Source organism: Coptis chinensis, chromosome 3 (assembly GCF_015680905.1).
Source record: "Coptis chinensis isolate HL-2020 chromosome 3, ASM1568090v1, whole genome shotgun sequence".
In the NCBI taxonomy this organism is placed as follows: Eukaryota; Viridiplantae; Streptophyta; class Magnoliopsida; order Ranunculales; family Ranunculaceae; genus Coptis; species Coptis chinensis.
This window is the reverse complement of record NC_141458.1, coordinates 32,175,127-32,193,742: the sequence shown is the minus strand read 5'-3', so window position 1 is coordinate 32,193,742 and position 18,616 is coordinate 32,175,127. Positions and strand designations below refer to the sequence as shown.

Below are 18,616 nucleotides of genomic sequence, written 5' to 3'. Positions count from 1 at the left end.
TTGGCTTATTTGTAGCGAAAAATAATTTGAATTAAGCAGCAAATTGCTCGGGATATCATTTACTAACATGACTAAACATATGCTATTGGTTGTTGAACTTAATTAACATATATTTACAGCAAGTAGATCTCGGGAATTATAAAAGTGTTGGTAAAGAAGTCTATGCAAAACATATATGCATTATAAGATCAGTTGAAGATTTATTTAAACACAAAAGGTTAATATGGAAAATCATTTAATAGTAGTTGCCACCGCAACAGATAGATAATAAGAATTTGAATCCATTACCAGTTCTATGAAAAAATTTGCTTATGAAGAAAATTCTTGCTTCATTAATGTGGCACCCAAAAAAGTCATCATCTACCTGCTTCATATTCAAAAACAATTATTCACACTCTTTCATCTAGTGTAAATTTAAAGCGAGGTCGCAACTACCATAAGCAAATCGAAAATCACTTCGTACATATTGTATTTTAACATCCCGCATAAAGCCATTGACACATCCTACATGTATTGATACTTTGTGTGTACCATTCCATCTTTAAACACCTGCATATCTGAGCACCAACAATCAAAGATGATGCCTAAAATCTTATGGTTAAAGCTTGAAGAAGAGGACAATGCGAGTTGTTCTGGATATGAAATCAATAAACAAACATTTGCCATTTTAATCCTATAAGAAAGTCGTTAACAACCCCACACATATTATAGCTCAAACAAAATTTTATCATCCAAACAACATAAAATATAATATATATATATATATATATAGATATATTGTACCTCCTGCAATTGTAGCAAGAATTTGATCTCCAACCCGTTCCCAATGAATTTGAAGGCCTCCGAGAAATGCACACTAATAAAAATGTGTATTCAGTAGAAACTATGCCCTCTTCAACGTAAAAATGTGTCTTGTAAAATCCAGAAATCACCATAAAGCAAATTTTTGCACAAAATAAAGCGGTGAACTGAAGAAATTTTGTTTGTAATAACATCATATTCATATTATGAAATTCAGTGGAATTGAAGTAGTCAAATAGTGAGACAATGGACTAACCATAGTTCTAAGCTTGGAAGTTTGTACAATGATTCATGTGTTACCACAACTGAAGTTTTAATCTGCTTGTCCTGAACTGAAATCCTCTTCAAACAACAGAAAGAAAGAAAAATTACTAAATTTTCAGCAGTCATCAATCTACAATATCAATTAAAGATACTCATTTCAATGGAATTCAAATAAACACCATTCACAACTACAACTCTAATACCCAATTTTGTATTTCTAACTGATTGATGATCAAACAGTATCTTAACTGATAATCAGCTTGCTAGAGACATCGATTCCATATTTAATGTCATTGGTTTTTATAAAGAGAGAGATGAACACATAATAATAGGATCAGAAACTTACTTTTGATAAGATCAAAAAGTAGATAGGAGATAAAGAGTGGTCTTCCTCCATGACACTTTCTTCTCCGAGCTCTTCTTTAATTGGTTTTACACTCAATTTTTTGGTTACTTTTTTTTTTTTTTTTTTTTTTTTTTTTTTTTCCTTACGGAGAGAAACCCAAAATTAAAAGAATGAGAGTAGTAATTTCATTGTAATGAGAAAAACAATATATGAGAAGCAGAAGAGATGGGAGACGAAGGAAAAAGAATCGCTTCGTATTCTCTTGTTAGACTTTTTTTTTTTTTTTTTTTTTGGCAAGTCTGTTTTAAATGAGATCAGTAACTCTTTGATGCTGGCGGGGTTTGAGCCCCAGACCTCTAGTATCATCACCCAAAGATTTTACCGACTTTGCTAGTCGGCACCTGCGTTAGACTTTTCATTTTCTTAACGTCTTATTAAATAACCCAATTATTGCTAATTAAATGCCATTTATAGTAAGACGTACAATTCAAAATAGCGTGGAATTGGTTTTTTAATATACCGCCACATGAAAAGACTGATTGCTCCTATTCAAAGGTGTTAAGCAATATTTTAATTTAAGGACAATATCGATACTAAAAATTTATAAAGGCATAAAAAGACAAAATAGGCATTTGATTTAATTATTCATCCAGGGGTATTATGCGTAAGAAAAATACCTGGATGAATTTAAGAGGCCATGATCATTATATATATATATATATATATATATATATATATATATATATATATATATATATATATAAATTTGAATATATATATATAAAATATTTATATATATATATATATATATATATATATATATATATATAAACACAATTAAATTTGAATAATAGTATATATAAAATTCATTTAGTACGGTATTAAACCAAAACTACTATAAATGCTACTTAATTGTAATTAAGATGGAAGTAAAACAAAGATGGAAGTAAGTAACTGAAAAATGCAATATGACATCAATAAGTTGCCATTTCTTTATTTATTTTATTTTGTTGTACAAAATCAAGATAAATTAGATATCCGGGCTCTTCTTCTGTCATCACAAAACTCCTTCCACATGTAGATGTCTCGTTACCTGGATATTTTTTAAACAAGGCCCAAGCCCAGTAAACTCCTCAAAAATAGATCTGGAAGCCGCCAACCACACCTACCAAAGAAAGAAGAAAACCAGGTTCTTCTTCATCATCGAAAATAGATCGTCATCGTCGAAAACCAGTCGTGTCTTCTTCATCAAAGAAAACCAGATCGTCAAAAACAGGTTCTTCATCATTTACTACTTTTTATAGTCGTTTGTGTGTTCTTTACTCGTGCTCTGCTGAATTTCCACACATTTAGCTGTGCCGACACGGTGTCGACACACATTTTTTTTAGATATTGCCGTGTCCATGTAACCTAGGTCATAATTAGGCTTCAAGGTTAAATGTTTCTACAACCAGTAAAGGGAAGGCAATAGTTGCATCACAATGTACCTGCTCAACACCACAGAGGATATCACAATCACAATCAACACATTGACAACCAGCTAAGAACTTAAAAGTAGCCCAAAAGGGAATAATCTTTAACATGCGATAGAGTTATGGAAAAATTTAGTGTAGTTTCAATGAGGGGTTGGGCCATGTTTCGTAACAATGCACATGCATAATTTTCTCCAAAGAAACAGAACAGCAAACAAACATGTGTGTATGTGTATGTGTATGTGTATGTGTGAAACCAACATGTAAACTAAGTACGTATTCAAGCAATTAAGAATTTTATATATAAAAATGAGCTTAGACCAACAGAAGGCGTGTAGGGGAGCAATATCCCCATTAAGGAACATTGCATACGAAACGTAAACGATCTCAATACAACGACCTCCAGGACCGATCTATGAAGCAGCTCTCTAAGAAACATTGCATACGCGACTTCAATGCATCGACCTCCAAGAACGACCTACGAATAGCTCCTTTCTGGTAGGTGGTACAAACGAAGATATCTCGGTACGAGCACTTGGCTAAAGGCAGAACGCCTCGGGTAATGATCACCACCAAGGGTAATCATTACCAAAATCTTGATTGTATTTCCCACCACCGGGAAATAGGGGTAACCTCGCCAACACCCAATCAACACACGACTTATAATATAACCAGCTCAACACTCATTCGCGATCTCCACCTTACACGTGTACCATAGACACACGTGCCTTCTAGATTGACATTTCCCTAAGCCTATAAATACCACCTGATTGAACTACGTCGGGCCTGATTCCTCTCTCCCAAAAAAAGAATAAAGGAAAACCAACAAGAGGATATCGTGGGCGGTTAAACTTCGTTTAACTTCGGTCCCAATAGAAAATCCAAAACACCCCTTTACATTGGCGCCGTCTGTGGTTTCGATTACTTGAGAACCACCTTAAATCAGTTCATACATCACCAATTCTCAAGCCCACGAAGCATGGTCAGCCTCAAAGCTCAAGTCCAGCACCTTGCCCACCAGTTGGGAATAACGAACGAGAGCATTTCCTTGCTCAGGGAGGAAAATGCTACTTTACGAGCTCAAGTGGATAGTTACCAGCAACAACAAGTCGGTAATGGAGCAGAGAACGACGTCAACGACGTTAATCAACATATTAACGAATTATCACAAAGGATTGGTTAGAACGCCGTAAAGAAGGATTCGACACAGATTGTGCACAAGATGCTTTAGAAATATCGCGCGTCTCCGTTCAGCGCAGAGGTCCTCAATAAACCCTCTTCACAAGACTTTATCCAACCACGCTTTCCCATGTATGATGGCAGCACGTGCCCTGGTCAGCATGTGGCTCGCTACATTCAGAGTTTGGCACTTTACAGCTCACCCGAGTTTGATCATCTCCATCGCAATTATTTCCCCCAGATCTCAATGGATGGCGCTTTGATTGGTTCTTTCAATCGAATCGATTCTATCAAAACCTTCAACAACTTATCGATTTGTTCGCCAAGACGTCCACAACAAAGTGAAGAAGGCAGATCTTGATTCTTTGTTTCAATTATCATTCAAGGAAGACGAAACTATTCGTGAGTTCCTAGGACGGTTCAAAGCCAAACTGTTATGCATGGAAAGTGGCTTGAAAGAATCTTTCGCCACACTGGCCTTTTCCAATGCTTGCCGAGTGCGTAACACCGACCTCTCCAGGTCGTTGATGAAGGAACGCCCAGAGACACTGTCCGAACTCTATGCTCGCGTGGACAAGTACATCAAGTTGCAGGAATCTTTGAAACTCCACGGCTTAGACGAGAACCAGGAGGTGGCAGCAGTTTCAGATCGTACTCCACAGGCCAAGAAGCGCCATAGGTCTCTTGTACCAAAAGCCAGTGCCCGGTCAGACAACAGCAGAGAGTTCGCTATCCTGACACGCTCCCCCAGTTACATTCTGGGTAAGATTAAGCGAGCTCCATTCTTCCAACCCGATGTGAGGCAACCAGTAGATCGACCTGACAAGCCATTTTGCGCATTTCACAACGCAAAATGCCATGAAACTGATGCATGCTGGGGGATTAAACATTATCTCCAGGATCTAGTGGAAGTTGGCCATATAAAACAGTACACTAGCATTCCCGACGGCGACTTGCGTCACAAACTGATGGCTCGCCGAGTCCGTAGTCGATCTCCACCTCCCCGTCGCTACCAAGAGGTTCAAGCTCGTCCTCGCAGCAGAGGACGCCCACGAGATCGTTCGCGCCACGAGCGAAGGCAGCACTCATCCGATCGTGACAATGATCGAACTATTCACGTAATTACTTTCCCGGACGACTCCGTCACCTCATCTAGAGAGAAAAGACGTCGTGTCGGCGCTCTTCAGGAAGTCTATCATTTCACTTCACAGGCAGCTCACGCCCCGCGTGGTTCAGGTCGCAGCGCAGGCGATATCACTTTCACGGAGGCCGACTTAAGCAAAGTCTGCCTTCCTCATAATGATGCATTGGTAGTCCATGTCAAAATTAGCGACCGATCAAATAAGCGTCGCCCCGATCGACCGGCAGTTCCTGTGACATCTTGTTCTACCACACCATGCAAGAGATGAATCTTCCCAAGTCCGTCCTCGTAGACCCGATCGCCCCCCTTTATGGGTTCAATGGTTCCCGGGCCGATCCCATTGGTGATATTATACTTCCAGTGTCGGTGGGATCTAGAAAGGAAAGATCACCTGCAATACACGGTTCTGCGTTCTAGACAGCAAGTCGCCATACAATGCCATACTCGGACGACGCTGGATCCATCAGATGCAGGCGGTACCGTCAACTTTGCATCAAGTTCTCCGTTTCCCAGGACCTCGAGGAATGATGGAACTTAGAAACAATCAACTTGAAGCGTACCATTGTAACCAGATCATGTCAACAAGTGAAACTGCCCGTGAACCGACCCCCGCCACACATGAACCCACCAATTACACAATGGCACATGACTTGGTTGCCGAAGTCCAGCCTGAACCGCCAAGAAGAACGCTATAAACTCTAGCAAACCAGATTTTCTCTCAAATGCAAAATACCGCGCAAAACAAGTCCCCCGAACATCCATTAAAATAATTGCCAAAATGAAGATCTCCAAAGATTGATCCACCGAACAAATACTTATTCATAGTTGTCCGTCGGTTAAAGTATCGAGGTCGCCTCACCTCGTGTTAGGCATACGGATGATGACGCAGCCACACCATCAATGTGCATGCATTCAGGTCCCACTTCCCAGGTGGGGTACCCTCACCGGCGTTGCCGCAAGTCGCTACCACCGGCAACCGGTCATGTCGTCCCACAAAGTGTTCAGACCTCCCTCGATAGCAAATCGCCAAGCAGCGCTTTGCCATCAGTCGCATCACCTCCAGCGGCACAAAGAGAAAAAGTGAACCTAGGCATCGAAGACGACCCCAAGTTTGTATATGTAGGGGCTAACCTCGACCCCACAATCAGGACCCACCTTGTAAATTTCTTATCTATGAATAAAGATATTTTTGTTTGGTCGTATATCGATGTGCCCGGAATAGATCCCGCAATGCGATGCCATAAATTAAATGTTAATCCCAATGCTAGACTAGTCCGAACAACGACCCACTATATCCTGCGTTTTCAAAAAGCCATCAACGACGAGGTCGACAAACTAAAGCAAGTCGGTTTTATCAGAAAAGTAGACTATCCGGAATGGATCGCTAACATTGTGGCAGTACCCAAAAAGAACGGAACAGTTCGCATATGCGTCGATTTTACGAATGTAAATCAGGCCACTCCAAAAGACAGTTTTCCCCTACCTCGCATCGACCGACTTGTCGACCAGACCTGTGGTCATGAGCTTCTCTCCTTCATGGACGCGTCAACTCATCGATGGGTACAACCAAATCCCACTCGCAGAGGAGGATCAAGAGAAGACCTCTTTCATTACAAAGCAAAAATAGATCTATTACTACAACGTTCTCCCATTCGGCTGAAAAACGCGAAGCAACGATCAACGCTTTTTAGGTCACCGACATGTTCCAAGACATGTTAGGCGACACCATGGAGGTCTACATCGACGATATGGTCGTCAAAAGCAAAAAGCCGGTGATCACCTTTGCCCACCTTGAACAAATGCGTTCTCTAGATTACGCCCGAGCGGGCATGAAGCTAAATCCAGAGAAATGCCTTTTGAGCCGTCCTCCCGCAAGTTTTAGGGTATCAAGTGTCTCAAATGAGGGATCGGCGTGAATCCGCACCAGATCCGAAGCGTTCTTAGACATGCCCGATCCATGCACGATTTAAAGAGATAACAATAGTGGACTAGTCGAAGAAACAAATACAGAAATTGTTAGGCATGGTCGCCGTTGGTTGAGCCAACCGATTCATATCAAGGGCATCCGATAAGTGTAGACCATTCCTAAACCACAACTCCTTAAAAGGCGAAACATATAGGTTCTCATGGAGCGATCGGTGCCATCATGCATTAAGCCACACTCAAAGAGTACCTCACCACGCCTTAAATCTTAGCCAAGCCCGTAGATGGAGAGACTTTTTCTTTCTATTTTTTAATAGCTCTATCCGGCGAAGTCCGATTTAAAAGTTATCAACTCGGTTCTCTTCAAAGAAAAAAACAATTCAGAAAAACCGATCTACTTCACAAGCAAGACGCCACTTTTTGTTTCGAATTTCTACGAAAAGAATTACTCCTTCCCACGAAAAAGCCGTGACTTGCTTTGTTATATTCGCACGGAAGTTCAGGCCTTACTTTCAGGTAGCATCAAATCAAAGTTCTTACCGACCTCCCATTGAAGAAAATCCTCCACAAAGAAAACAAGACTACTCGAATGGCGGTTTGGGCGAAGAACTAGGTGAACACCACCGGAGTTCGTACCCGGATTTTCTCGAAAGGGATGTGTCGTCACCGATTTTCTAGCGGATTTCCACGTTGATGATCCCAATTGGGAACAAGAAACCGACCTCCCGTGATTCGAAAGAGCACATCAAGTCCACCTTGTCTCTCTTTGTAGATGGTTCTAGCAACCGTGGGGCGGCATAGGGTTGTATTAGTTTCACCCGATGGAACGGTGATGGAGAAGTCGAAAGATTCGCGATCGACTTCGCATCCAACTTCCAATAACGAGGCGAGTAATGAGGCCCACCGATTAGGGGACTTCAGATATCTATTGCGCAGCTCCGGCGTCAAAGAGCTCCAAGTCTTTAGTGACTCGCACCGGTTTGTTCGCTAGGTTGCAAAAGAGAGTACACTACCCATGAAGGTAATCTTTCAAAATATCTTCGTGTCGTTCATAAATTATTGCCTTCTTTTAAGCGGTACACATACATCATTTCTTGATGGCGAAAACCGTCATGCGGACAAGCTTTAGCTTACCTAGCAACCCGCACTCGAAGCCGCACCCCAAGACAACTACTCATAGAAGTAGTCGATCGATCGACCGCTCAAGTTCCAAGTCGAGCACACCCGACAATAAGCGACCTATTCCTCTCTCACCAGCCGTTTGAGTCAAACATGGATGCAGCCTATCATCGACTATATCCAAGACAAAGCCCCCCCGAGGAGCCGCATCAAGGCTAAAGCAAATCCCCTATAAAGCACGACGCGTTATTGTTTGTTCCATAACAAATTGTTCAGAAACACTTTGCGTTGCATCACCTCCACAAAGAAAACAAGACTACTCGAATAGTTTTCGCAAAGATCCATGAAGGAGAATGTGGAAATCATGCCGGTGGTCGCTCTTTTGGCCCATAAGGCCATTTCACAAGGATATTTTTGGCCCCGGTCTCTCTAAAGCATAGCTAGTAATTGTATTAGTTTATTCACGAATTATTCGCGAATTATAAGGTTTGGCGAATAAAACGAATAATTCGGAATGATACGGTTTAATTCTTTAGTGACTGCGACCGGTTTTGGGTCGGGCTTATAATTGCCCATGAATTATTCGCGAAAAATTCACGAATTATAAAGTTTGGCAAATAAAATGACATTTGTATTATTTTTTCATGAATAAAATTGTAAAAATAAAAATAAAAACGTTATATACTTATATATCAAAATTTAAATGTAAAATATATATAGCGAATTTTAGCGAAATATATTCAGATATACCCGCTTTTAAACACGATATATCGTATTTTTTACCGTTAGCGTTTTATTGGACCGAATATTTAAAAAGTATTATTGTTGAAAATTTGAATCTTAAAATCCACGAATAATTGACGTGATCGAACTTTTTTGCGATCCATGAAGGAGAATGTGGATTTACTAGCTATGTGCTAAAAGATACGCCCTCAAATGTGTCAAGTGTCAAACATTTGGCCAACATTTGGCAATATCATCCAACCTCGCCGCTGAACCGATCAAGATAGCAAGCCCATGGCCATTCCACATGTGGGGCATGGACATCATGGGACCGTTCATCCCACGTAAAAGTCACGGGCTTCCGCTTTGTCTTAGCTGCAACCGACTACTTCACCAAGTGGGTCGAGGCTATTCCTTTAGCACACGCCAAAGAGTCACATGTCGAAAACTTCATCCGGACTCACATCATCACCAGATTTGGTTTGCCGATACATTAGTAATGGATAATGGGCCTCGGTTCAAAGGCGTAACGGTTAAAGAGTTTCTAGCCAAGTGGAAGATCGTTCACGATTTTCTACTCCACAATGCGCTTTAGAGTAATGGTCGCGTAAGGTAAAGAACAAAGCAATCTTGGAAAACTTGAAGAAAAAGATTGAAAAGAATAAGAGCCAATGGCCAAATCAATTGGAGAATATTCTATGGGCTCACCGCACCCCACGTTTCGATCCAAGACGGGCGAATTACCATTTTCCTTATGTTATGGCACGTAGCCGTAATTCCCACCGAAATGATAAATACTAAGACTTCGATCGAACTTGTCGAAGTCAGACACAACGACTCGTGTTAGCACGAGAAGTCGACTGTTGGAAGAAAAGCGGGACTTAGCGCCATCGAGTTGCATCTTATCGACAAACTCGAAGAACTCCTACAATAAGCGATTGCATCCTAGGTCTTTTCAACCCGGGCGACCTAGTGCTGAAAAAAGACGCAAAGACGATTCCAAGTTAGCACCCACATGGGAAGGCCCCTACATCGTGGAACGCGTCGTCGGCAATGGAGCATACTGGCTAAAAACCCAAGAGGGGAAGATGTTGCCTCGACCTTGGAATACCTATCTACTGAAAAAATTTTACCAGTAACGTTATTCATGTTGTATATCCTTTTGTTCACATTAATGAAACTTAAGTTTCTTGTGTTAACTAATACAATATAATTTATTTACTTGTATTGACAAGTCAAACAAATTTTACACAAAGATAGATAATCAACACGCTTCTCGGGTCCGCCATCCTCCGGCCAAAAAGACGCCATTTTAACGAGAGCGACGCCTCTCCGCGAAAGCATACAAACTCTCTCTAGAGCTTACAGCTCCACGCCTTTCCAAGTCTTGTTACGCCGAGGACCTATATTTCTAGGATCGACCACACGAGAACGCTCTCAGCGAAGCATATAACTGACTCTCGAGCTTACAGGCTCCACAGCCTTTCCAAGTCTTGTTACGTCGAGGACCTATATTTCTAGGATCGACCACACGAGAACGCTCTCCGCGAGCATACAGCTCTCTGGAGCTTACAGGCTCCACAGCCTTTCCAAGTCTTGTTACGTCGAGGACCTATATTTCTAGGATCGACCACACGAGAACGCCTCCTCAAAGCATACACTCTCGGAGCTTACGGGCTCCACACCTTTCCAAGTCTTGTTACGTCGAGGGACCTATATTTCTAGGATCGACCACACGAGAACGCTCTCCGCGAGCATACATCTCTCTAGAGCTTACAGGCTCCACAGCCTTTCCAAGTCTTGTTACGTCGAGGACCTATATTTCTAGGATCGACCACACGAGCATGCTCTCCGCGAGCATACAGATCTCTGGAGCTTACAGCTCCACAACTTTCCAAAGTCTTGTTACGCCGAGGACCTATATTTCTAGGATCGACCACCGCGAGAACGCCTCAGCGATATCTGACTCTCGGAGCTTACAGGCTCTACAGCCTTTCCAAGTCAAGTTAAGTCGAGCACCTATATTTCTAGGATCGACCACACGAGAACGCTCTCCGCGAGCATACAGCTCTCTAGAGCTTACAGGCTCTGTAGCCTCCTCAACTCTTGTTACGTCGAGTACCTATATTACTAGACTCGACCACACGAGAATGCTCTCTCTACCATCATACTCTCTGGAGCTTACAGGTTCCACAGTCTCTTCACTTATCACTCGTCGAACACCTATGCTATAGGGTCGACCACATGAGTACAATACCAATGGGCATTACGCTTCTATACGCTAACACGCCCTGCCTAAGCAAGACATTCCCGACAGCATTACTTATAAATTCAGAGAGAATACACCAAACGAAGAACTCTTCAACCTCGAGTCATATCCTCTAAGCAGGCTCCTAGCACTTCTCTCTTACAAACAAGGTGACAAACGAAGCATAGTAACAGTTACATGAAAAACATTTCTGCGCGCTGAGCATTGAACTACAAACCACGCGCATAGTAAGCAGGAGAATCGATGCAAACAATCAACATTAGACATGCGTTCTAAATCCAATCCATACTAGTGTTTGGCCATAGCCATTACAGCTCGTTTTACCGATCTGCTGGGGCTACCCAGAAAATCCAGATCGGTACGTATTAAACAAAACAACGAACTGCCACTTCCGTGGAAACCAGTTCACCGGTACCCGGTGTAGCGAATCGCTTTCGAGCAAGCCCCTCGAAAGTACAGCTCTATTGTTTACTCCCATATAAGAGAGGCAAAATCAACACATCATCACAAATTCCCACAAAGAGAAATACAGTACATCATCAAACATCGGTTAAAACATGCTTATCTTTGGGGGTCGCGACTATCGCCCGACCGTGTCGCTAGACCTCAAAGATCACCCGCGATACCTTGTTCTTGCGCTCACCCATCACCCGCTCTCTTCAGACATGATATTTCGTCCCAAATACGGCATATTCGCACAAGCCGGGTGTATGCTTTCTTTGCCTCATGAAATTTAACCCTTTGGCATTTCTTGGCATAAGCGATCCGCAACCACCTCCTTATCTAGCTCGGTCCAGTCCGCAATCACCGTAGCGGCGTTCTCTGCAATAAATAAGCGTTACGATATTTCATCGTCATTACTTCCAGCTTCATTTTCTCAGCTCTCCACGCGAGCCCGCGTGATATATACATGACCACATGAGAGTTATCATCAGCCTCAATTGCTTTGAACAAAGATTCTTCGGCCTATCATACCCCGCAAGAAACTGCACAACCAAAGTCAATAGACCGAAAAGACATTCGAAACTAACATAAGCACCTACTGAATCACGAGTTTACCAGACAAGCCGCCATATCCATCGTCCCTAGAAGCGTTTCCATGCTTTCATCCTTCACCTCCGCCTTTATCACCATCCAAAGACGGCCCCGCAAAGAAGCTACTTTCGCTATGGGGCGGAGTGGAAACTACAGTCTGAACGTTTCACTATGCGTTTCTTCCCCGTTTTCCCCACATAGTAGAACTCGCTCCCCACATCCCCGTGTCGCTGAACGAAGTTCTCACCAAAGACGTTAATGGCGACGATCACAACGCCACCAGCCGGACGACTAGCCCTCCTAGGTCGTTTGTTGCTTCTGGCCCCCACCAAAGCAGCTTTCCGCTTTCCACGGTCTCCATGCACGTGAGGGGAGAACTCTATCTCCTCCATGACCAGTGGAGAAGTTTCTCTCAAACGCCCTTTTCCCTTACTCCGTTTGCTGCATTCTGCCATAATTACACCTACGAACAAAGAACACAAATCGGTTAAAGATCAAGCGATTATTATGCTTAGCAACACATATTCAAAAGAGGAGAACAACGTTACCTTTCAACGCAGCGGTAGTGGAAATGCACAGTCTGCGAAGAAGAAGAGAAGCTGGAACAAACGTTCAAACACCTTTGGTATTCCGAGCGGTTTCTTTATCAAGTAAACGTCTTTTCAAAACCACGCCATAATTACCTTGAGACGCCAAACGCCGGCCCAAGTTGTCCGCCATCATTATACCCTCGAGCCGCCATTTGTCTTACACGTGGCATTCCCATCAAAGCGATCCGCTATCATCGATACAAAACGCACAAAGAGAAACAAGTCGCAAACATCGCAGAAAGCAAATAACGACCTTCTTTACACAAAGACTTTCATACGCCGTTCTTTTAGCCGGATTGGCTTTGACTACTCAGAAATCCAACCCGCTACGCAAAAAGTTAACTTCATATGGTTACCCGAACTAGTACGGATACCAACTCATTCAACAAAACAGAATACAGAAATGCAAGAAAGGCGAATCGCCTGTGTTACCCCAGAAACCCGCTTCTATTGTATCGCAGCATATAAGCTGATAAAAGACAATCAACAAATTTACAACTCGCCCTCCCCGGGCACCACAGGTAGTTCTGCAGCCTCAAAAGCTTCATCGACCTCAGCCTCCCTCCCGTCCACTACGATCGATCGCCATCCGGTTCCAAACTCATCGTAACAAGATCGTCAATGCAGCGGCTCGGCTTCAGACACCACGGACTCTAGCATGATCAAGGAGGAGGCAATCGCCCCACCACCGTCTCCTCGTACCTGTTCCACTAAGGTACGAGACGTGCAGAGTGCGTGTTCCTCCTTCAAAGCCTTGTAATCCGCTTCCAGATCTCCGAAGTCCGCATCCAGATCATCATAGGCCTTAGTAGCGTCCTGAGCAACCTTTTTGCAGTGAAGGGCATAATCGTTCAGCCTTCCAATTTCCACAGTGGCGGCACGAACGTTCCCTTCAGCCCCTTCTAGCTTTTGCCTCAGATCTTCAGCTTCAGTATCTTTCAGCATCTTCGCCAGATTCAGATTTTCATGAGCCTTCCGCAGGTCCTCAAGCTCCTCACGCCCATCTTCGCGGCGTCCCCGCATTCTTTCTCAAATCCTCGGCGGCTTTCAACACGGACTCTCTATCCGTTTTCAAATAATCAAGCTGGCAATCTCTTTCAACTTTTGGAAACCAGCGACAAGCTGCCATAGTCCATGTATATAAACAAATCAAAGCAACGAACATAACAAAACACGCTTATCTCAAAGGACAACAAAACCACGCATCCGGATTGCGCGCGATTTCCATCCGACGTATGTTATCCGCCAGTCCCTTCTCATCCAGTTCCTTGCGATTGCCATCTAACGCGATCTGTTCCAGCAAGCAGGCTGCTACCTTACTCGACCTGAAACTGCAGTCAGTACGCTTTATCGTTCGTTGCCCTCCGTGTTCATCTAAATACACGAACTGGGCCTCCAGGTCATCAGCACTCACAACAGCCTTCCCACTCGCCTTGCGGGAGCCTTTCGCTTTTGCAGCTAGCGGATCGGTTCCCGCCCCTCGCCGAGACGGACTAGATCCCACACCGAAGGTCGCCAAGTCCATGACCTGCTCAGGCCTCGCCCGACTCCGGCGCCCACCGCTAGCACCACCCCCCCCCACTAGAGCTCTCCCCCAGGGCGTGTCGCACAACCTTAGCCATTCGAGCCCCCTCTGGCTCAGCCGCTTCAGCTCTTCTCTTCTCCGATCTGCCTCTGGGACGAGTAGTGAAGGCTACCGTCTCCAGCTCCACAGGAGCATCAATTGTTAACCCTTCAGAACGAAAGCTCGAACTACCAGCCCCTACAGTACCACCGCCAGGAGGACGCCTCGGGACGCCACGCGCCCGATCTCGGTCCTCCCGTGTTATCAGATCACTTGTACGCTTCTCCATCACCACCCGCCCGCTCGACCTAGAGCTCGCTCTTTTTGAGCCTTTCTTTTCTCGGATCGCAGCACCTCCTTTTTCCTCAAAGAAATGAGCAAATTCCGGAAGCTTCGCACGCTTTTCTTCTCGACTCAACCGCCCGAACCTTTCTATCTCCCCGCTGATCGGTTAAATTCCGCCGCAGAAATTCTGCAAACAAAACAAAGAGATGAACCGGTTAGAACAACGATTAAAACACCCATTAAAGTGTCAGCAAGACAAGCCTACCCACCGGGCTAGGCTACACATCCTAGTTCGCAAACCTACATCCACTAGCACAAAGTGGTTGCCAACTAGCAAAGAACGGCCTCTTCGTCCGTGCCTCATTGCTTACACCATCGAGCACAGCAGAACACGTCGTCATGGTTTGCAAGCTAAAATTCAGATTACCAGACCGCCTTATTACGTAGTGCTCTATTATGTCAGACACCCCTATGTGGTATTCACCACTGGCATTCAACAGGTCGAACACCTTAAATAATCGCCAGGTGTTACCAACGAACTAGCATGGAGATTTCCCACAGTGACTCAAGAAGTCACAAACCAATTTTGAGAATCCATCCGCATGTACGGCTCACCGACCTTCATAGATGATTATTCCACCATTCGAGGATTGTACCTCTCACTACTTAACATCTTCACTCAGCCCGGGTTCAGATATTTCCGTGTCGGGCACATTGATCCCATAAGCTGCTCGCAGCTCAGGAAACGAGCTAGCAGCACGATGCTCTACCGCCCTTAGGGGTAACTCACCTGCTGGCGTCATCTCCCCTCGACCCGACGTACTAGCCACGTCATCGTCTCCACCCGATCGACTATTAACCTCCTCTACCCTAACTTCTTCATCCACCTCAACCCACCACCATCCCCACCACTCAACGAGTCTTCATTCTCCTCTTCATACTCTCCGCAGCTCAGTGAAATCTCTCGAACCTCTTCTAAGCGAGTGTCGTCAGAATCCGACATTGTAGTATTTCCTTTTTCTCAAATTACCCAACCTTAAACCCTACAACCTAACACTGACCTACCCACTTAACAAACCCTACCGAACGAAGACAAAGAAAGTGAAAATGAAAAGCAAAAGCGAATGTAAGCACTCACCGCAGAGCCCTAGCTTCGCGTTTTTTTTAGGGAAGAAGAAACCTAGAAATGCCTTTTGGTTATCCCAAATTTGATTTTACACAATCGCCTGTTCAGTTCCCAAGAAGTTATGATTACGGCCTATCATATAGCCCACACACGTGTCTAAGGACCTGTCTTTCCCTGGATTCCGAATAACGCGGCGACACGACTCCTTTCCAACTGCTAGGATTCTGTCACGTGCCACCCACGCCCTAATCTTTCTTTCCCGCCAAAACCATCATGCTACAAGATTCGAACTCAGCGCCATCTCAGTCAGAACGATCACCATAGCTCGATCATACTTCACCCAAGTGTTGATTCTTCTCTCAGCAGATTGCTTGCACGAACACAACCAATCTACTGAGAGGGGGCTGTGTAGGGGAGCAATATCCCCATTAAGGAACATTGCATACGAAACGTAAACGATCTCAATACAACGACCTCCAGGACCGATCTATGAAGCAGCTCTCTAAGAAACATTGCATACGCGACTTCAATGCATCGACCTCCAAGAACGACCTACGAATAGCTCCTTTCTGGTAGGTGGTACGAACGAAGATATCTCGGTACGAGCACTTGGCTAAAGGCAGAATGCCTCGGGTAATGATCACCACCAAGGGTAATCATTACCAAAATCTTGATTGTATTTCCCACCACCGGGAAATATGGATAACCTCGCCAACACCCAATCAACACACGACTTATAATATAACCAAATTTCAACACTCATTCAAGGATCTCCACCTTACGTGTACCATAGACACACGTGCCTTCTAGATTGACATTTCCTAAACCTATAAATACCACCTGATTGAACTACGTCGGGCCTGATTCCTCTCTCCCAAAAAAAAGAATAAAGGAAAACCAACAAGAGGATACGTAGGCAGTTCGCTCATAAGCGAACTCGGTCCCAATAGAAAATCCAAAACACCCCTTTACAAGGCGTACTTTAACTGTCTTGGTAGATCCTCGTAGTTTTCCCCATGATACAGCCTCGTCGGGTTGCGCTCCAGAATCACTCCCATCAAACTCTTACGCCGTGTTTATGAAGACAGCATAATCTGCACCGTTGCGCATCATATTGGCATTACATATATGATGCTTAGGTAATCCTCCACCAAGAATGATCATGCATGTCTTCCTATGATTTGCATGGACCGCTTCCCCATTCGTGGCTCTTATATCTGCCAAAAAGTTAAGCATGTGTAAGATTTCAAAAAACGTAATTGATTACAGTGGGAACCAATGTGCTTACCTTGCACAATGTCAATAACCAAACCAGGATTGCGGAAGGAATGAAAGTAAAACATATCCCCCAACGAACCGTCTATGATGCCCGGGCAGAAAACTGGAATACCACTCTGGTGAAGTTTCAACATGGAATATTATTATAAAACGATAAGCAAATAAGAAAATCAATCCCCAGCAAAAAATTCCAATAAATGAGTGGACATTAGGGGAAAAACACAAACGCCAACTTAGTTTTTGAAAAAAGCAAAAGGTTATCTAGACAAGAGGGGACATCACTAGTTAATTAGAAGTCAAATTACCAAACAACAACAAAAAAAAAAAAAGACCCCACATGGCCACATATCATATTAGATGAAGCTAGTGATACATAAAATAGAATGTTGAGGTATGAATGAGACAATTCAGTAGAGGAAAAGGCTGAACTTAATCATAGGTAGCAAACTCAACTTTTCACTTTAATTAGTATAGATATGCACACTTCTACATAACACCATGACAAAAGTATTACATTTTAAGAAAAATTCTAATGTTCAAAAGGAAAATTTTATTCTCTCAATCTCAAGCTTCCAGTTAAATTTGTTTCACATAATTGTTATGAAGCTTTCCCAAGTGGATATTTACCTTGTACGCCCAGAAGAGATATGAACTTTCATCATTTATTTCTTTCCCCAAACGAGCGATGAACTTGGAGGGGTCCAAAGTAGGTTCTGTACAGAAAAGAAATGAAGCCGTGTCATTACCAAAACCAAATTTATGTAGTATAATAAAGTGTCGTGCAGTGTACATATAATAAGAGCATTTCTAGGTAGTGGTAGCATACTCTTCATATTTTAAGAAAAAGTATGAAGAAACTGATCGCAAATTTCGACCAATTCTAGGTGGTCGCAAATTTGGAATAGGGCTACCTTGCGCGACATTGATACTGTCGCACAATATTACCAATGTCGCCCCCAAGTTGGAAAAAAAACTCACGCTACATTCCCACTGTCGCACTAAATTAAAAAGGTAAAAAAAAATAACTCGCGCGACATTAGTAGTGGCACACGACAGTACTACTGGCGCGTGGTGCTGGTCAAAGTCAACAAAAAATTGGAGCGACATTGGTAATGTCGCTCCGCATCCAAATTGCCAAATTTGCGAACAAGAATGCGAACAAGCATGTGATGCGACCGGATTTGCTACCACCTAGAGATGAAATTTCGGCAAATTCCGACGTATTTCTTCAAATTTGAAGGAATGCAACCAAATATAAAGCCACCTAGAAATGCTCTAAGGATGGTATTGAGAGAGCATAATGCTGAATTGATGACAATACTAACAACTCAACATCCATTAGTTGCAGAAAGAAGTCAGCTAGAAATTAAGTAACACTTACCTCTGTTTTTTGCTCTTCTAACATCTGATAAAAAATTGGGATAATCCAATCCTCAAATTTGTAGTAGTTGTCATTTGGCACCAACAAAAGGTTCCCAATGTAAATGCGATTTAAAAATCC

At 43.3% G+C, this 18,616-nt stretch overlaps 1 protein-coding gene and 1 pseudogene across 1 annotated transcript; one reads left to right on the top strand and one right to left on the bottom strand.

Annotated features, from left to right (window-relative positions):
• Positions 1-4,502: 4,502 nt before the first annotated feature.
• LOC147509206 (uncharacterized) lies at positions 4,503-5,471 on the top strand. Its single transcript, XM_086597736.1, has one exon. The coding sequence runs from the start codon at positions 4,503-4,505 to the stop codon at positions 5,469-5,471; it is 969 nt and encodes a 322-aa protein (XP_086453862.1).
• A 10,454-nt stretch (positions 5,472-15,925) lies between these two features.
• On the bottom strand, positions 15,926-18,520 carry LOC147509205 (deoxyhypusine synthase-like; annotated as a pseudogene).
• Between the last annotated feature and the right edge of the window lie 96 nt (positions 18,521-18,616).